This window comes from Chelonoidis abingdonii, chromosome 7 (genome assembly GCF_003597395.2).
Source record: "Chelonoidis abingdonii isolate Lonesome George chromosome 7, CheloAbing_2.0, whole genome shotgun sequence".
NCBI classification, from domain to species: domain Eukaryota; kingdom Metazoa; phylum Chordata; order Testudines; family Testudinidae; genus Chelonoidis; species Chelonoidis abingdonii.
The window spans coordinates 72,620,511-72,641,888 of NC_133775.1; the positions used below are offsets into that span (position 1 = coordinate 72,620,511).

General features: G+C 43.5%; 1 protein-coding gene across 25 annotated transcripts in view; it reads right to left on the reverse strand.

The window, feature by feature from the left end:
* The window catches only part of LOC116820233 (protocadherin gamma-A4-like), a 393,116-nt gene that overhangs the window by 72,353 nt on the left and 299,385 nt on the right, over nt 1-21,378 (reverse strand). Inside the window, exon 1 of one of the 25 annotated variants that reach the window (XM_075068031.1) lies at nt 17,967-20,168. The exons of 20 other annotated variants lie outside the window; for them this stretch is intronic. In XM_075068031.1, the coding sequence (XP_074924132.1) occupies nt 17,967-20,093 (2,127 nt within the window). In that variant the 5' untranslated portion in view covers nt 20,094-20,168. 4 more of the 25 variants (XM_075068038.1, XM_075068029.1, XM_075068020.1 and 1 more) reach the window with 4 other exon arrangements.

Sequence of the window (21,378 nt, forward strand, 5' to 3'; positions counted from 1 at the left end):
TCTATTTCTTAAGAATAAGGGAAGGATATGAAGATACCTGTTTGTAACACAGATTCCAGAAAATCATTCATTTTACAAACCTAAAAATAGCACAATATTGGCTTTCTAGACAACAGCAAAGAAAACTCCAGAGCCTTCGGGTGACACTCGAAGCACTCAATGGAAATCACTCAGTTTATTCCAGAGAAATACACACACTCTCCCCACTCCTCTTCTCTCCAACATACAGACATATACATTTGTATCCTTACTGATTAGCCGTCTAGAAATAAAAATATACGAACAATTTCAGATAAAAATGATAAAGCTCCAAAGTTATAGGCTCACCTGAAACGAGGTCTGATCCCCGTTAGAAATGTTTAATTCTTCAGTAACTACAGTAGGATCCTTTGTCTCACAGGTCTGCTGACTAGTCAGAATATTTGAATAGTTTGATTTGGTAACGTTGAACTGGCTCTTTCTGGAGTCCGTGGTCAGAGAAACCTCATGTGAGTAGGAGTGAAGAAAAGCTCTGACTCCATCGAGCCCCACAAACTGCGAGACCGGAACTCCACTGAAAGTCACACTCGAGGAATCAAACAGCTGCGACTTTCTCCACCGGCGGAGCCTCAGCGTCACTAACACTATGAGAAAGGTCAAGAACAAGCAGGAAACGGAAGCCACAGCGATCACCAAATACAAGGTGAGGCTGGACTCGGGGTCTACAGGAGCTGAGAGGCTGCTTAAATCGGAGAGGATTTCGGGGATGCTGTCAGCCACCACCACCGTGACAGTGGCCGTGGCAGAGAGAGGGGGCTGCCCGTTGTCCTTCACTAAAACCACCAGACTTTGCTTGAGCGCATCTTTGTCGAGAAAGGAGCGCGCCGTCCTGATCTCGCCGCTGTGGAGTCCCACAGAGAAGAGCCCCGGCTCTGTAGCCTTCAGCAGCTGGTAGGAGAGCCAGGCGTTCTGCCCGGAGTCTGCATCCACCGCCACCACCTTAGTGACCAGGTAACCCGGCTCGGAGGAGCGAGGGGCCAACTCCACTCCCGTGGAGCCATCGGTGGGAAAGGAGGGGTGTAAGATGTGCGGGCTGTTGTCATTCTGATCCAGTATAAAGAGAGTGACCGAGACATTACTGCTGAGAGGCGGGGAACCCCCATCCTGAGCCTGCACTTGGAACCGAATCTCCCGGAACTGTTCGTAATCGAAGGAGCGCAGAGCGTAGACAACCCCAGTCTCAGAGTTAATGGAGATGGAGGAGGAGAGCGGAGCTTCTTGGATCTGACCTTCGGGAACAGAGTAGGTGACTCTGGCGTTCTCCCCTTCGTCGGGGTCATTAGCCTTCAGGGAGAAAACGGAGGCTCCTCTCGGGTTATTCTCAGTGACGTAGGCGGTGTAGGAAGTTTTATCGAAGAAGGGGGCGTTGTCGTTCGTGTCTAAAATCCGGAGTGGGATCGTGGTGGCTGTAGAAAGAGGAGGAGTCCCATTGTCCGTGGCGGTCACTGTGATGTTGTATGCTGCCACCTGCTCCCTGTCCAGTGCTCGGTCTGTCACCAGACTGTAATAATTATCGAAGGGTTTCATCAGCTGAAAGGGGAGGTTGCTAGCTATGGAGCACGTGACCTCCCCATTCTCTCCGGAATCTAGATCTTGTACATCTAAAAGAGCGATCACTGTCCCGATGGGCGAGTCCTCAGGGATCGAGCTGATGAGAGACCTGAGAGCGATTTCCGGAGCGTTATCATTCACATCACTAACAACGATTACAATTTTGGACCTTCCAAATAGGCCTCCCCCGTCATGGGCTTGTACCTCAATTTCATATAATGATGCTTCCTCAAAATCCAAGTTTCCCATGACTGTTAGTTCTCCCGTGTTCGAATCCAAGCGAAATATTTTGGAAGCTTTGTCTGTGATTTTTTTGAATGAGTATATCACCTGTTTGTTTATTCCTTCGTCCAGATCAGTGGTTTTTACTGTAAGAACTGTGGAACCCTTCGGGACATTTTCCAAAACGTTCACTTTATAGACAGACTCACTAAAAACTGGCGCGTTGTCATTTGCGTCCAGAACAACAACGCGGATTTGCGCAGTGCCCGATCTGACTGGATCTCCCCCGTCAGTGGCTGTGAGGACTAGATCGTGAATAGCTTGTTCTTCCCGGTCTAGAGACTTTTCCAGCACCAGTTCGGCATATTTAACTCCATCGGTTCCCGTTTGCACATCAAGAGAGAAATGCCTGTTATTGCTTAGCTGATAGCTCTGGAGAGAGTTAATGCCCAAATCTGAGTCATGGGCATCACTCAAAGGAAATCGCGAACCCGGTGTTGTTGTCTCGCTGACTTTTATCTCAATTTCTTCTCTCTGGAAGCTGGGAGCATTGTCATTAATATCTGTGATTTCAATTTCAACTCTATAAAGCTTCATTTTATCCTCCACTATAACCTCACAGTTTAACAAACACTCCTCCAGCCCGCCACATATCTGCTCTCTGTCTATCCTCTCCGTGGTTATTAAATGGCCGCTCTTAAAATTCAAAGCAAAATACTGGGTCCTACCTCTGGAAGCAATGCGGACTGCGCGGTCTGAGAGCTGCTTTACATCCAGCCCCAGTTCCTTCGCGACATTCCCCACGAAAGAGCCTATCTCCATTTCTTCCGGAATCGAATAGCGAATTTGCCCAGAAGCTGACTCCCAAACGGTAGCCAACATAAAGCAGAACAGGGCTCGCCCTTTGCAATGCCGCCGCGTTTCTGTTTCTGTCAGTCCCATGCTGAAGTGGAGACGCCGCGTTTAGATTTTATCTTTGGCGGATTGTTTCCGAAAATATTTATAGTTAAAACCAAAGCCACTTGCAGCGAATATCACCGTTTAATGTTCATACCCGGTGAGCTGAATCTGATCTCTGTAGTTTGTGCTGTGTAACAGCGGGGCTGGGCGGGCTGGATCTCTCAGCGCATTTCTCTTCCTGATTGGTGAACAGCGGCGCTCAGAGTCTCAACCAATAACTGCACGCGCTCCCTGCTGGAGCTTTTAGACCGATAGTTCATCGGAATTTTAATCTGATATTCAACATTCTACCCTAGGAGGTTTCTCCTAGTTAGGGCTATATGAGAGCTTGAAATGCTCCCAGGTAATGAAAAAATACAGTGGTGGTCAGGAATCTGGGTTGTTATGCACAAATATGTAGAAAGAATGTTTTAGGTGTTTTTAATATGTGTGTGCGTGAATTACATGTAAACAGATTTGCCTAGGATTATGATGTCTATATCTATGTTTTCCATCTAACTGTCGTTGGTGATACACTTCTGCACTCTTCAGTTGCTATATACTAATATGCTATTTTAGTAAAGTTCTTACTGAGTTGTACACTAGGAACATTAAATATTATATTTTTATATTCAGTTATATTTGGCTGTTCATGTTTGTTACTTAAGTCACGTTATTCATGTCTATCGCAATGGATATAATATGAATGGGAAACAGGGTGTGCCATGTATGGGTGAGCTCTCTCTAATAGAGGATATAAAATTATTTGTATTCCATATATTTTCCAGTTTTCACTCTTAGTTATTTAATACCTAGTAAATAGGGAGGCTATTGGCTTCCCAGAAAACTCTAACACAAGAAGAAGATATGTAATTATAATTCACTAACTGAAAATACACAAGTATATTTATTTGTGTATGTATATACACACCACACACACACATATATATACCACATGTGCTGTAGTAATGTCAATGTGATAAACTAAAAAGTCACGTGAGAAATAAAATCACAGGATCCTTCATCCTTCGTTTATTAGCACGGTTGAGCGCTTCAACTGCATTTTGCCCACAAAGTCCCCTCTTCCTGGACAACTCCTAACATTCCAGACCTCTGAGCAGCTTCAAATATCCGCTATCACTAAAACATCAACCAGCCGAGGGAAACTCCCCTCCCACCAAATGAGAAATATCCCCCTCCTCGCTACTCCTAAAAACAACCGTTCTTGGCCCAGGCTCTTGACAGTCAATATTTACCATACCCCTGTGACAATTCTCATTGTGGAAATCTCCCAGTTGGGAGGGTTAGACGCAGGGTCTCTGGCAGAACACATACAGCTTTCCAATGTAACCCAGCACTTGCTTCTAGTTCTGGAAAATGCGTCTGGAAAGTTTTAAAATATTAAATATTTCTGTATATCAAGACTTATAAAGCACATTTTAAGAAACTCGATGGCTCCCTATTATCCCAGAGCATTTGGAATCATAGGAATTAAAGCAACCTGGCCTGATAGGTGTAGGTATAGGGGGAAAAGGCCCAATGACCATTTTTAGACTTACCAAAACATTTGAAAAATAGTCTTGCTCTGCGGGATGTATGGCCATGTACAGAATATAAGAAAGCAGGGCAAAAAATATGTATCATTACTCATCTGGGAAGAGCGGCAAAATTCACTCATGGCTTTGCCACAGGTGAGTAATGAAACCATCACAAATCCGCAAAACTGAAAGCGTTTATATCACACCCAAAAAACAGGCTATATAAGCGACATAAAACAGGACTGGAGGAGTAAAAAGGGTATATTTATATATTTGTGACTATATCATCTGTCCAAGATATTGTAGAACATCAATCAAAGAAGATTTCTGCAAAATAAGCAGTATGTAGAGGGGCTATTTTTTAAAAAAAGGTATGCATTAAAATGAATTGAAACATTTGCCCTGTAAAGATATATCTTTTACCGGAGGTATCTACATATTTATTGAGAATAGAGTTATTCTAAGGAAATGTTTTGAATGAAAGGAAGGATGCTCACTCTTAAAAGAAAAATATAGCTTGTAGTTAAAACAGCGGATTGGGATTTAGGAGTCTTGAGTTTGATTCCGAACTCTGTTACAGACTTCTTTTGTGATCAACAGGAGGTCTACTTTTACTTAAAATCATCATCTGCAAAATGGAGGTAACCTTACTCTAGGTTGCAAGAATGTCATGAGAACAAATTCATACATGTTTGTTATACGCCTAGATGCCACATGAGGCACTATAGGTAGAAGCCTTTAAAACAAACAAACCCAAAACAAAACACGCACACCCCGACACCTATTTCACAATGTGCTCCTATACTAGAAGACGCCTGGCTTTCATTTACAATTATTCATTCAAAGATTAATAGGAAAACATATGATGCATGAAAACGGAAGCTCACCTCCACAACAGTCTCTGTCTCAGCTTTTAAGCTGCTAGATCCATCGCACATAAATACCGTCCCTGAGCTGTCACTGCACAGAATATTCTCGTTCATCTGCACAATCGGCTGCGCGAAAGTGAATTCATTCTTTCGGGCGTCTGAGGATAAACATAACTGGTAGGAATAAGGCAAAGTCCCGTCCTCATAGTTTGGTGGGAACATAGAGTTGGTCTTGGAATAAGGCTCAGGACCAAAACACTGAAGTAATTTGGGTTTCCTTGACGTTCTCAATTTCATCACAATGGCCAGTGTCATTGTCAGGAGGAACAAAAATGAGATCAAAGCTAGAGCTACCACCAAAATAATAGTAAAGCCAGACTGAGATTCCGAGTCACTCGGTTGGTCGCTCATTTCCGGAACAGCCTCTTGGAAGTTCTCGGCAAACACCAGGTTGAGAGTCACTGTGGCTGACAGAGGCGGCTGCCCGTTGTCCTTCACCAGGGTGACCAGCTTGTGCTTCACAGCATCTCTGTCCGCAAAGGCGCGGGCTGTCCGGATCTCCCCGGTGTGCAGCCCCATGCTGAACAGCGTCGGTTCAGTGGCCTGGAGCAGATGGTAGGAGAGCCAGGCGTTGTGCCCTGAGTCAGCATCCACCGCCACCACCTTAGTCACCAGATAATCTGCCTCGGCCGAGCGAGGGACCATCTCGAACAAGGCGGAGCCATCGGCTCCCACGGAAGGGTACAGGATGCGAGGGGCGTTATCATTCTGATCCAGAATAAACACCCTGATGGTGACATTGCTGCTGAGAGGCGGGGACCCGCCGTCTTGGGCCTGCACTTGCATTTCAAACTCCCGGAATTGCTCGTAGTCGAAGGAGCGCTGGGCATAGATAGCTCCGGTCTGCGAGTTAATGGAGATGTAGGAGGAGAGAGGCACTTCCTGGAGGTTGCTGCTCAGGATGGAGTAAGTGACTCGGGCGTTCCGATCCAGATCCCGGTCTGAGGCTTTTACACTGAAAATATAGGCCCCCGAGGGATTGTTCTCTGGCACATAGGCGGTGTAGGAAGGTTTCCCAAAGACAGGGGAGTTGTCATTGATATCGGAGATTTGCAACAGGATGGTTTTCTGGGTGGAGAGCGGGGGAGAGCCTTTGTCTGTGGCTGTGATTGTGATATAGTACTCCGGGGTCCTTTCCCTGTCCAGGGTGCTCTCTGTGAGAAGCTTGTAGTAATTATTGGAAGACGATATAATTTTAAACGATAAATTTTCTTGTAAACGACAGGAGACCTTCCCGTTTTCTCCGTCATCTCGGTCTCGAACTTTGATCAGAGCTATCACTGTCCCGGGCACTGAGTCTTCGGGAATACGGCTGGCCAGGGATGCAAGTGTCACCTCTGGGGCATTGTCATTCTCATCAAGAACCTCGATCTCCACTTTGCAGTGTGTCACTAGTCCGCCTCCATCCTTTGCTTCTACTACCAGGGTGTAGTCACGTGTCTCCTCAAAGTCCAAAGGCTCCTTTACTGTAATTTTCCCGGTTTCTGCGTCCAGACTGAACTTCTGACGGGCCTTTTCTGGACTGTTGCTGAAGACGTAGCTGATCTGAGCATTTGAACCTTCATCGTTGTCGGTGGCTTTAATATGAAGCACTAAGGAGCCCGTCGGTCCGTTTTCCCTCAGGCTGACTTTGTAGAGCTCCTGAGTGAAGACGGGGGGGTTGTCATTGGCGTCGGTGACATTAATCCATATCTGGGCGGTCCCAGTTCTCTGCGGCTCTCCCCCATCCACAGCCGTGAGAATCAAGTGAAGGCTGCGCTGGCTTTCTCGGTCCAGGGGTTTCTGCAGCACTAAATCTGCATATTTATTGCCATCCTGGCTCTCTTTGACTTCCAAGATGAAATCCTGATTGGGGCTCAGCTGATAACTCTGTAGAGAATTCATTCCAACGTCAGGATCTTCAGCATTTCCCAGGAGAAAACGGGCACCTGGTAAAGCAGATTCACTCATTTCTAGTTTGATATTATCTTTTACAAAACGAGGGGCATTATCGTTAATGTCCTGGACCCCGACATTTATGTGGAAAACATTCAAGGGATTTTCCAGCACAGTTTCGAAATTTATGACGCAGAGTTGAGAAGTCCCGCATATCTCCTCCCGGTCTATCCTGCCATTCACATACAGGTTGCCATTTTCTTCATTCACACTGAAGTATTGCTTTTCCGAACTGACACGGAGCTTCCTGTTCGCAAGTTCTCCCACATTCAGTCCCAAATCCTTGGCGAGATTCCCCACAAGAGAACCTTTCGCCATTTCCTCGGGAATCGAATAACGAATCTGCTCCGAGACCGCCCGGCAGAACAAAGAGAATAAGAGGGGAAACAACAGTACTTGCCCTGTGACTGTCCGGTCCGGCTCTCGGCGCCTGGTATCCATCTTCATCCCTGTCAGTTTTACCCTTTTCTTGCTGTCTCTCACCTTTATTTAATCAGATCAGGTAAAGAAAAACTTCATCAGGCTGCTATAATCCTCGGTAAGAAACAGTAATTGGAGCCGGGTTGTTTAACTGTTCAGAGCGCTGTGAGGGGGGTGTTTATTTTTCTCAGCAAAGCGTGTGTGGAGTCTCCTTGCTCTGCTTTGTCTCTGATCTGCGCTGTGTGACGGAGCAATTGCACTGCAGGAGGCTCCGGTAGATCTCCGGCTCCAGCCCAGGCTCCGCATTGGCCAACAGCGGCACTCCGAGTCTCAGCCGGAGAACTGCAATAACAGAGATCCTACGAAGGCTCCGGTACAGCTGTAGCGATTATTGTGGATTATTCTGTATAGCTAAACGTTATATTGTAATTTTATAGAGGAGAATGAAACCATCAAGTACAAAAATATGAATCTCTGTATTCAACTCGACATGCTTTTTGTGTATATATGTGTGCACCAGTCGGTCTTTGAATACTGTAAGCCTTATACTTCTTTAACTTTTCTTTCACGTTTTTAGTATGTATATATTTGTGTGCGCGTGCACGCACACATATTTCATAAATAGGTAAAAGAGCTTTTCAGCATTTACGACTTCGTTTAAATAATTATATCCCCTGCGAACACACACGGTTGAGATCCAGATAAGGATAGTTCTATCAAGTTTGACAAAAAGCAAGAGAAACCTAGAATGACAAGAGCCATTGTGGGTTCTAAACCGCAGTCTCAACTTCTGAATAAAACCATTTTTAGAGTTTAGAGCCTTTAGTTTGTCTTTTTCTTTCAAAGTAATCTGCCTCCTCAGAAGAGACTGTTTCTGAAATAACTAAGAAAAGTTTCTATTCTCCTACACTTTACTGTATTATACAGTAGGCCATATTCCCCCATGGAACCTCACTAAAGAACGTAGTAAAAAGTTCCCAGAAGCTCTCTCAGCTTTACAAAATATAGAACATCTCAGAAAAGGCAAAAATGTTTTCCTTAAACCTCCGTATTCAAAAGTTTTCTTACAATGTAAAGCTAAAGTAAGTCTGTCAAATATTCCTACACCAATGAGACGTAAAACTAGCTACAACTACATGCCTACTAACTGAAGAAATTTAAACTAGTCATTTGATCACTATTAATACATGTACTATGGAAACATAATTTGTCTTAGCTAAACGTTACTAAGATGTTTTAGAATCTAATTTCTAATGCTAACAATCCCACGAAAAATGCATTAGTATACTCTTGTCACACATATTTCTCAATCTGTCAAGGCTCAAATTTAGGACAAAAGAAAATTACTATTGTAGGAAACCTAAAATGATGTCAAAACAGTCTCTTCATCATAAATATATATTTACATAGCTTAATGTAATGTTTATGAATTTTCAATGTCTATGCCTTTCAGTCATGCAAGTTTGCAAAAACCCTGTTTGAACTGAAATAAACTGGGTTGCAGAATAACATTGTACACATCTCCATTACAAAATATTCATTTTACTTTGTACTAAAAATGTAAAGTCACTAGAACTCGATATTTCCAAAAACATACATGAATTTCCACTTGTTTGTAATATTTCTGGCAATTAAAACTCTCCAGTCTCTCTGATTAAATAAACTACCAGGTTTGCAACAAAGGTATATTTCATAGGAATTGGTAAAAGGGAATTAGGAGATCTCCTTTCTATGGAACAATAATGGACTTAGATGTATCTATCGATCAAATGTTCAGTTGACTAGTGTGAAGTTGGCAGCCCAGGTGCCAGCTTATGCCAGAGCCACAGGCCAATTCACTTCTGTATTAGTATAGATCAATGTAATTGTTAAATGTATAAGGGTATATTTGGAATTTAAATTTCTTGAAAACTAGTGGGATGTTACTTGCATTGTTTTCTCTTGTATGTATCCCAATGTAGTAGCAAACATTACATTGTGGATACCCCTGTAATTAAATAACCCATAAAATGAGTCATCAAACAAGCAAGAAGCCTTGTGAAATGCAAATACAGAACCGTAACAAAAAACCTGCTATTTCAGAACAGTGTGTGAGGTCATTGTGTGTGAGGATCAGAGGTCAAAGACTCAAAATGGATTCCTCACTCCCCTCATCAAAGGAAAAGCCCACATGTGTATTAACACTGTTAACTTGTTTTCTATGAGAAGAAGCTCTAAGTATGGATTCAAGGAAAGATCTTTCATGTCTGGACTGTCTGGACTCTTAGAGGGAAGTGTACCAGATGCAAAGCAGAGATCCCCAGAGACAATCTGGGAACACTGAAAAGACTTTTGGGAAACTGGCAGTTTAGTACATAACCGCCATCATTTGGAGTTCCAAACAGTGACTCACCAGTTGATATATTTTACCTGCTTTGACCGCTTATCAACTCTTACTTCCTTTTCTTAGCTAATAAACGTTTAGTTAGTTTACTATAGAATTGGCTGCTGGCACTATCTTTGGTGTAAAATCTAGAGTACCAATTGATGTGAAGTAAGTGACTGGTATTCTGGGACTGGAAGCAACCTGTTGTAGTGTGATTTTTGGTTTAAGTGACCTTTTATCACAAAGTACAGGTTGTCAGGGTGGCAAGATAGACTGGAGAGTTTGAGGGGACTGTCTATGACACCATGGTAAGACTGGTATTGTGATCCAGGAATTCACATTTGTTACTAGCTTAGTGAAATCTAATTATACAACACATCACCATTTTGGGGTGTCTGCCCTGCTTTTGACAGTCTGCTCTGAGGTAGGTGCTCACAGTTCCTGTGCCGGTGTGGATGTGTTGCCCCTGATTCTCCTTCACAGAATGTCTGTATTTTAATTCTGTCTTTGGCTGAATGTTACCGATAATGTTGACAGTTAAACCAAAGCTAAATTCATCCCTAGAATATCATTCTTTTCTGTTCAGTCCAGATCCCTTGAGTGCAATGCTTAAATCTGTAATAAAAGAGGTGCTGGGGCTCAAGCAAACTTTTTACTTTCATAACTGACTTAGTAAACCCAGAGGTGCTGGGGCTCAGTCCTGGCAAGCCCTGGCACAAATTAAACACTGGGTTAGTGTGAACCTGATCTCTGTGTTCTGTGCTGCCTAACAGCCAAGCTGGGCTGGTTGGATCTCTTATCATGTTTCTCTCCCTGATTGGTGAACAGGGGTACTCAGAGTTGCAATCAACTGCAGAACCTCTATGCTGGAGTTTTTGACAAATACTTTCATTTGAGAATTAACATTATAAATATGCTGTTTTCTCATTATTATTTATATAGGTCTGGAGTATTCTCATGGAATAAAATCTGTGTTTGTAGGACTGATTAGCACTTATAAAGTTTTAGTGGTTTAATTTTGTTTATTTTGTTTGCTTGACTATGAATTACAAATACATAGCTTGGTACATAGTTATAGGAACGTGTGTGTGTTTCTCAAATGATCCAACTGTCCTCTGTCATTTAATTCTGATGATGCATTGTGCAACTGCTAACTGCTTATATCTTTGTAGTAAACTTATACTTGACTTGTACCTCAGTAGATGTACTATTTCATATTTTTAAAAATTATTTGATCTGTTCTTTTTTGTTTTTTAAGTCCTTTCTTGCTCTCTGGATTAAATATAAATAAAGGACTCAGGAGTGCTATTTATGGGTTGGCTTTATCTATTCGGTGATAAAATAATTTTTACTCTATATATTTATCAGTCTGGTAGTTTTCATACAAAGTTTTATAATATCTAGAACAATGGAAAGATATTGGAAATGCTACTAGAAGAATACTACTTCAAAGAGAATAAAATATCAAATCACATATATGAGACACATGCATACTAGTAACATCAATGGGATCCATTGCTGAGACATATGGTGAGTAAAATTACATGGTACTACAGCTTGTCATATACTTTTGAACACTCTGACCACTAATACACCTATTCCATGGCAAAAACATCTAATATTATAAACATTCCAGAAGCTAAAACAAAATCACTATTTTAAAACTACCAACCAGATGAGCATGTTTCCCCTTTCCCCTCCAAAGTGGTATATGAGCTTCCTCAGATAAAAAAAAACTAAAGAAATAAAATACAATAAAAACACTGGCCCCATGGCCCAGAGACGTCAATAGCCAGTGAGTCTAGGAAGAGTCCACTTTTTGAAGGCTAGAAATAGGAGCACTGTCTGTTGCTATTGGATAAGAATTATAACATTCCAGTGGTACCCAGTACTTGCATCTATTTTGGGAAAGTGTAGAGAAATTGGTTCTTAGAAACATTACTCATGCCATGGCCAGTAGGCCTCAACTGAACACTGATAAATGCATAGCTGGAAACCAGTCTGGCTCACCTGTGTATTAGTATTGTTAAAACAGGTATTAGATTTACAAAAATGTGTTTAGAGTTTATGAAAGCTTATAAATTGCTGCATGCATTAATCTCACTTATCTCTGTGCCCCATGTTATTAAGTAATATTTAAGTGTTTGTTCTGTAACTGTAAACGTGCTTGCTCTGAAACTGTAAACCCCACAATAAGGAGAGAAACAAATATGAAATACTAATTTACCATGGGAGATATTAGCTCCTTCCCAACAAAAGAAGGCCCATAGACACCAGACAAGCCACTGTGGAACATCAGAGGACAAAAGACCTTGTTGATTTGTTGCTCCTCCCTAGCAGAAACTAAAGGCAGATGTAGAATCACAGAACATCAGGGTTGGAAAGGACCTCAGGAGGTCATATAGTCCAAGCCTCTGCTCAAAGCAGGACCAGTCCTCAGACAGATTTTTTCCCCAGCTTCCTAAATGACCCCCTTAAGGATTGAACTCACAACTCTGTGTTTAGCAGACCAGTGCTCAAACCACTGAGCTATCCTTCCCCACTTTCAAAAAAATACACAGAGATATGTCTATCTCATAGAACTGGATGGGCCCCTGAACAATTATTGAGTCCAACCCCCTGCCTTCACTAGCAGGACCAAGTACTGATTTTTGCCCCAGATCCCTAAGTAGTCCTCTCAAGAGCTGAACTTACAACCTTGGGTTTACGGGAAAGAATGCTCAAACCACTGAGCTCTTTCTCCCTCCTGTGCACTCCTCCTATCAGTTTGAAGTCTGGGGAAAGGGCATAAAGACCTCTAACAAGAAGAAACTGACTCTCTTTGCAGGTTGGACTTTGGGAGGACAAGATTTCTAAGAATAAGTAAGGGATCCACAGCTTCTTAGCCAAGGTTATCCCTAAAGGACATATAGAGCTTCCATATTAGAGCAGCTCCTATCACCTTATGAAACTTAAGACTGTAACTCATTTGTCAGCGCATGTTTATCTGCTTTAATGTTGTAATTAACTCTCTTATTTTTCTTAATAAAATTTTATAAATCTGTTTAATAAATCTTTACGTAATTTATTATAGGCCTGACTACAAGTCTTTTCTGCAGTGTAAGAATTCATGGTGCCATTGACCTGGGGTAAGGAAGTGGTCCTTTGGAACAGGGAGTAACCTGAATATTGTTAAGATTTTGGGGATAAGGAACTATCTATCACAGAGGTAAGCTTACCTAGGTAGCAAGACAGACCAGAGTACCCCAGGGGACTATCTGCGACTCCGTATTCAGACTGTAATAATGCTTGAGGAGTTTACACTTGTTATTTGGTTGGTGAAATCTAAATATAGAACTCACAACCAGTTAGAAGCTTTTGCCCTGCATCTTAACAGCCTTGTCCTGCGTTTGGTACTCAGGCTTTTGAGCCACTCCTGACAGCTTAATAATTATACTTCCACATTTATATACAAAGACTTTTAAAATGCATCATTTAAATGTTAAAGTTGTCTGGCTTCACACTCCTACTGAAGAGTTGGACTCATGATAACTATGGAAACCTAACTTGAACAGGCAGTTACAAAGAAAAAGAGTCCCATTAATTTTTTTAAAAAAACTCTCTAAATTACTTGTAAAACAAATGTCCCCCTTGTAAGATATGGACAGAGAGAGACTGCAGGCAGAGGTGTTGTAATGGTTTTATCACAACTTCCTTTGTGACCCGCATAACACTCTAATAGCTTTGACCCTATTGAGTAATTCAGCCACCACAAACTTATGCCATTAAAACTTTTATATCACACCACAAAATCATGTTACATAAGGAACATGTAAGAGGTGGGACATCGGTGGAACAATAGAATCTTTATATGTTTGTGTCCACGTTAATTAATCAGATTCCTATCCAACTCTTAGCAAAGACTACTGCAAGAGAAGCAATTTAATCGTTTCTTTTCACATCTTACAGTTGTTCCCATTGTGAGTCAGATCCTCCCCCAGCAAAATGGGTAAAATAAAGCTACTCTTAAATGCAGGAGAATTATGGAAACAACTTCATTAGTGTTTCAGAGACGCCGGTTCTGTGCACCATAGAACAGTCTAAAAACCACTACAGCTCAATTTCACAATGACCTCCTACACTTCTTAAAGCTGGAAAGATTTACTTTAAAATCTCCAAAGACGAATATGAAATAATAAATTCACCAGCTCACCTTCGCAGCAGTCTGCGTTTCAGCATTTAAACTACTAGATGCGTTGCCCATAAACACCATTCCAGAGCTTTCACTGCACAGAATATTATCTGCTACCTGGACACTTGGTATCAGGAAACTGAAATCATTCTTCCTGGTGTCTGAGGATAAACACAACTGATAGGAATAAGGCAAAGTACCATCTTCATAGTTTGGTGGGAACATGGAACCGGTCTTTGAATAAGGGTCAGGACCAAAACACTGAAGTAATTTAGGTTTCCTTGACCTTCGCAGTTTCATCACAATGGCCAGTGTCACTGTTAGGAGGAATAAAAATGAGATCAGGGCTAATGCCAACACCAAGTAAAACTGTAAATCAGACTGAGGTGTCGAGTCACCCGATTGGTCGCTCATTTCCGGAAGGGCCTCTTGGAAGTTCTCGGCAAACACCAGGTTGAGAGTCACTGTGACTGACAGAGGCGGCTGCCCGTTATCCTTCACCAGGGTGACCAGCCTGTGCTTCACAGCATCTCTGTCCGCAAAGGCGCGGGCTGTCCGGATCTCCCCGGTGTGCAGCCCCATGCTGAACAGCGTCGGTTCCGTGGCCTGGAGCAGATGGTAGGAGAGCCAGGCATTGTGTCCTGAGTCAGCATCCACCGCCACCACCTTCGTCACCAGATAACCTGCCTCGGCCGAGCGAGGGACCATCTCGAACAAGGCGGAGCCATCGGCTCCCACGGAAGGGTACAGGATGCGAGGGGCGTTATCATTCTGATCCAGAATAAACACCCTGACGGTGACATTGCTGCTGAGAGGCGGGGACCCGCCGTCTTGGGCCTGCACTTGCATTTCAAACTCCCGGAATTGCTCGTAGTCGAAGGAGCGCTGCGCATAGATAGCTCCGGTCTGCGAGTTAATGGAGATGTAGGAGGAGAGAGGCACCTCCTGGAGGTTGCTGCTCAGGATGGAGTAAGTGACTCGGGCGTTCCGGTCCAGATCCCGGTCTGAGGCTTTTACACTGAAAATAGAGGCCCCTGAGGGATTGTTCTCTGGCACATAGGCGGTGTAGGAAGGTTTTTTAAAGACAGGGGCGTTGTCATTGATATCCGAGATCTGCAACAGGATGGTTTTCTGGGTGGAGAGGGGAGGAGTGCCTTTGTCTGTGGCTGTGATTGTGATATTGTACTCCGGGGTCTTTTCTCTGTCCAAGGGGCTGTCTGTGAGGAGCTTGTAGTAATTATTAGAAGATGACCTTATAGTGAATGGAAAATCATCCATTAAATGGCATGCGACCTTTCCATTATCTCCAAAATCTAGATCATTAACACTAATCAGAGCTATCACTGTCCCAGGTACTGAATCTTCTGGGACTGGACTGGACACGGATGTGAATGTCACTTCAGGGGCATTGTCGTTTTCATCAATAACTTCTATTTCCACTTTACAGTGTGTCACTAGTCCGCCTCCATCCTTTGCTTCTACTGCCATGGTGTAGTCACGTGTCTCTTCAAAGTCCAAAGGCTCCTTTACAGTGATTTTTCCATTTTCTGAGTCCAGGCTGAATTTCTGAAGGGTCTTTTCTGATACCTTGCTAATAATGTAGCAGATCTGAGCATTTGAACCTTCATCATTGTCGGTGGCTTTAACCTGAAGCACTAAGGAGCCCGTCGGTGCATTTTCCCTCAGGCTGACTTTGTAGAGCTCCTGAGTGAAGACGGGGGGGTTGTCATTGGCGTCGGTGACATTAATCCATATCTGGGCGGTCCCAGTCCTCTGCGGCTGTCCCCCATCCACAGCCGTGAGGATCAAGTGAAGGCTGCGCTGGCTTTCCCGGTCCAGTGATTTTTGCAGCACTAAATCTGCATACTTATTTCCATCCTGGCTCTCTTTGACTTCCAGGATAAAATACTGATTGGGGCTCAATTGATAACTCTGTAGAGAGTTTATCCCAAAATCAGGATCTTCAGCATATTCAAGGAGAAATCGAGCCCCAGGCAAACTGGATTCACTGATTTGTAGATCGATGCTGTCTTTTAGGAAACGCGGGGCATTGTCGTTAATGTCCTGGATCGCGACATTTATGTGGAAAACATTCAAGGGATTTTCCAGCACAGTTTCGAAATTTATGACGCAGAGTTGAGATGTCCCGCATATCCCCTCCCGGTCTACCCTGTCATTCACATAGACGTTGCCACTTTCCCCATTCACGCTGAAGTATTGCTTTTTAGCTGCAGAGACAACACGGAGCTTCCGGTTGGGCAGTTCTCTCACACTCAGCCCCAAATCCTTGGCGAGATTCCCCACAAGGGAACCTTTCGCCATTTCCTCGGGAATCGAATAACGAATCTGCTCCGAGACCGCCCGGCAGAACAAAGACAGTAAGAAAGGAAACAGCAGTACTTGCCGTGTCACTGCCCAGCCCGGCTCTCTGGGTCTGATTTCCATCCCAGTGCCCGTCAGAATTCCTCTCTTCTTCCTGTTTCTTTTTCTTCGTTTTCATTACATTAGAAAGGAAGGAGTCAGCGGTAACGTATCGCAGACAGAGTCCGAATTGCCTGTTGATTATGAGAGCTCTGAGGACGTTCTCGTTTCTCACCCGGAGCGTGAAGGTTTCTTTGCTATGCGCTCTCCGATCTGCGCTGTATGACGGAGCAATAGCTCTGCAGGAGACTCCGATGGATCTCCGGCTCTAGCCCTGGCTCCGCATTGGCCAACAGCGGCACTCCGAGTCTCAACGGGAGAACTGCAATAGCAGCGATCTTATTCAGGTGCTGGTATAGGTCAAATGACTACCATGGGAGGTTTTCTTTTCTGCCTACAATGTATTCTATATGTACCGCATTTTAAATGATTTTCCCTAATTGTAAACAAGTGAATCACAGAATAGATGTAAACAATAAATTAATAATAATAAATAAAAATAAAAAATAGCCGCGAGTGCTGTTTGCCTATGCACACGTGTATCCATCCATCTGCAGACAGAGCCAGGCCTTAGTTTTCTGTGCCATATGTGTGCATGTGGTGGGTCTGATTTTTTAAATATATATCTGTATGTATGTGTGTATGTATATATGAATATACTTTCCAACTTTTATAACAATTTCTATTTAAAGAATCACAGCTACCACATACCTGAAATACACCCAAAGATACTTACCTATTGTTGGACACAAGACAATATTTTAATACAAGAATGACATGAGCGGCCGCGGGCTCTAAACCTCAAAGAAAACTTCTGAGCGAAACAATGTTTTTACACTTAGAGCCTTATTGTCCTTTTTAGATTAATTTTTTTTTCAAAAAATCTGTCCACTCACAGAAAGTGTTTCCAAATCAACTAAGAAAAGGTTCCAGGCTCATAATCTGAACTGTAAGTACGCACTAGACAAAGTTCTCCTGCAGAACTGTCCTAAGGAAATACAGTAAAAGGTTGCCAGTCATACCCTCAGGTATCTCAAATTTCAAGCATCTCTGAGAAGTTAAAATTGGTTCTAATAAACCCGTGTGCTCAAAATCTATCCTGTGATGCAATGAAAAAAAATCTTGAAATATCCCTGCACCAATGACAGATAAATTGAGCTATAATTATAGGTCCACTTCACCTAAAATAGACAAAGGTAGTGCCAGATTGTATATCAACCGCTATTTCATCGGAATTAATAAAGTGATTTAGAATATCTCTTCTGTGTAGCTCTGTACAAACATTAGGGTACACACACACATTTTATTTATATGTACTGATCAAACACTCCCTGGTTACAATACAGCCTAATCTAATTCCAATTTAATTACAAGTGCCTTTACTGGCTCCACAAAATGTATTTAGATCATAAAATAGCGCCAGACCATTAGCTCACCTGAACCGAAATCTGATCCCCATTACTAATGTTTAATTCTTCGGTAACTAGAATAGGATCCTTTATGTCACAAGTCTGATCACTGGTCACAGTATTTGCATAGTTTGATTTGGGAAAGTTGAACTGGCTCTTTCTGGAGTCCGTGGTCAGAGAAACCTCCTGTGAGTAGGAGTGGAGAAAAGCTCTGACTCCATCGAGCCCCACAAACTGCGAGACCGGAACTCCACTGAAAGTCACACTCGAGGAATCAAACAGCTGCGACTTTCTCCACCGGCGGAGCCTCAGCGTCACTAACACTATGAGAAAGGTCAAGAACAAGCAGGAAACGGAAGCCACAGCGATCACCAAATACAAGGTGAGGCTGGACTCGGGGTCTACAGGAGCTGAGAGGCTGCTTAAATCGGAGAGGATTTCGGGGATGCTGTCAGCCACCACCACCGTGACAGTGGCCGTGGCAGAGAGAGGGGGCTGCCCGTTGTCCTTCACTAAAACCACCAGACTTTGCTTGAGCGCATCTTTGTCGAGAAAGGAGCGCGCCGTCCTGATCTCGCCGCTGTGGAGTCCCACAGAGAAGAGCCCCGGCTCTGTAGCCTTCAGCAGCTGGTAGGAGAGCCAGGCGTTCTGCCCGGAGTCTGCATCCACCGCCACCACCTTAGTGACCAGGTAACCCGGCTCGGAGGAGCGAGGGGCCAACTCCACTCCCGTGGAGCCATCGGTGGGAAAGGAGGGGTGTAAGATGTGCGGGCTGTTGTCATTTTGATCCAGTAGAAAGAGTGTGACGGAGACATTACTGCTGAGAGGTGGGGACCCCCCATCCTGAGCCTGGACTTGGAACCGAATCTCCCGGAACTGTTCGTAATCGAAGGAGCGCAGAGCGTAGAGAGCCCCAGTCTCAGAGTTAATGGAGATGGAGGAGGAGAGCGGAGCTTCTTGGATCTGACCTTCGGTAACAGAGTAGGTGACTCTGGCGTTCTCCCCTTCATCGGGATCATTAGCCTTCAGGGAGAAAACGGAGGCTCCTCTCGGGTTATTCTCAGTGACGTAGGCGGTGTAGGATATTTCATCGAAGAGGGGGGCGTTGTCATTCGTGTCTAAAATCCGGAGCGGGATCGTGGTGGCTGTAGAAAGAGGAGGAGTCCCATTGTCCGTGGCGGTCACTGTGATGTTGTATGCTGCCACCTGCTCTCTGTCCAGGGCTCGGTCTGTCACCAGACTGTAATAATTATCGAAGGGTTTCATCAGCTGGAAGGGCAGGTTGCTGGCTACGGAGCACGTGACCTCCCCGTTGTCGCCTGAGTCTGCATCTTGCACATTTAAAAGGGCGATCACAGTCCCGGGGGGAGAGTCCTCGGGGATCGAGCTAATGAAAGACCTGAGAGCGATTTCCGGGGCGTTGTCATTCACATCACTAACAAGGATTACAATTTTCGATTTGTCGAAAAGACCTCCCACGTCATGCGCTTGCACCTCAGCTTCATACAATGCAGCTTCCTCAAAGTCCAGTTTCCCCACGACTGTTATTTCACCCGTTTTTGGGTCCAAGTGGAACATTTGGGGAGCTTTGTCTGTGATTTTTTGGAAAGAGTATTTCACCTCTTTGTTGACTCCTTCATCCAGGTCAGTGGCTTTTACTGTAACAACCATGGAACCTTCAGGCACATTTTCCCAAACGCTCACTTTGTAGACAGGCTGGCTAAAAACTGGGGCATTGTCATTAGAATCGAGAACAATAACGCGGATTTGCGTAGTGCCGGATCTGACTGGATCTCCCCCGTCAGTGGCTGTGAGGATTAGATTGTGAACGGCTTGTTCTTCCCGGTCTAGAGACTTTTCCAGCACCAGTTCGGCGTATTTTACTCCACCCGATCGCGTTTCTACATCCAGTAAGAAATGAGTGTTACTGTTGAGTTGGTAGCTCTGGATGGAATTTAGTCCCATATCCGGATCCTCTGCCTGACGCACAGAAAACCGTGATCCTGGCGCTGTTGTTTCACTGATTTTTAAATCGAATTCTTCTGACCGGAAGCTGGGAGCATTATCATTAATATCTGTGATTTCAACTTCGACCGGAAAAAGTTTCATTTTATCCTCCACTATAACCTCACAATTTAACAGACACATTTCCATCCCACCACAGATTTCTTCTCGGTCTATCCTTTCCGTGACGTATAAATGGCCGCTCTTAAAATTCAAAGCAAAATACTGTGTCCTACCTCTGGAAAGAATACGAACGGCGCGGTCTGAGAGCTGCTCTACATCCAGACCCAGGTCCTTTGCGATGTTCCCCACGGAAGAGCCTTTCTGCATTTCCTCAGGAATCGAATAGCGAATCTGCCCAGAGACTGCTTCCCAAACGGTAACCAGTATCATGCAGAATAGGAATCGCGCTGTACCGTGCCGGAGCTTTTGTGCATGAGTCATTTCCTTGCTGATGGGGCGCCGCCGATTCTCTGTCAGGGAATGTCTCTGTTCGGATTTTATCTTTGGTCAAATATTTCCGAAGTTATCGTGTATCAAATCAGGAGCCAATTTCAGCCAGTATCGTCCATTAATGCTTAGTCCAGAGAGATCCGGGGAGTGAGAGTCTGATCTGTGTGTTCTGTGCCGTGTAACAGCGGGGCTGGGCTGGCTGAATCTCTTCGCGTTTCTCTCCCTGATTGGTGAACAGCGGCGCTCAGAGTCTCAACCAATTACTGCAGTAGCTCTGTGCTGGTGTGTGTATATTGGTATTTATATTTGACATCTAATCTTTTAAAATATGCTACATTCTGTTTTGTAGGTACATAGGGGATTCCAATATATCCCCAGAAAACAAACAAATTGTTGTCGGAGGCGAATCTGACTCTCTTGCTTATACAGAGTTACTGATATATATTTGTAATTTTAATCTTTTCTATGAATTACACATACATCGATTTTGCCAGAGTTATTGCTCTCTCTCTATATGTGGCACTTCAATCTAACTGTGAATTTTATGAGAATTTCTCTCACTAACTGTATAGTTGTAATATACTGATATCTTCGTTTAGTAACCTTATACCTGACATGTACATCTGTTGCATTAAATAATATTTTGTTCACATTTCAGATATTTTGACTAAGTCAAATTTGTCATTAATTCACTATATTCAGTATCAGCTCACTTGATGACATAGAAATATAGGAGCCATACGAGCGCTACCCTTGGTTGGGCTCGTCAAAAGGGTGATACAAAAATTGTACAATAAAATTTCACATTCAGTTTTATAATAGTCATTACAATAGGAGGCTGTTAGCTTCTCGGAAAAACTGCCGCGAGAGGAATATATATAAAGCCAAAATATGAAAGGCTACACGACTGCATGTATGTACACAGCCAAACCACATACACAGACACGTATATATGTGATGTTAATATCAATTTGATAAATTG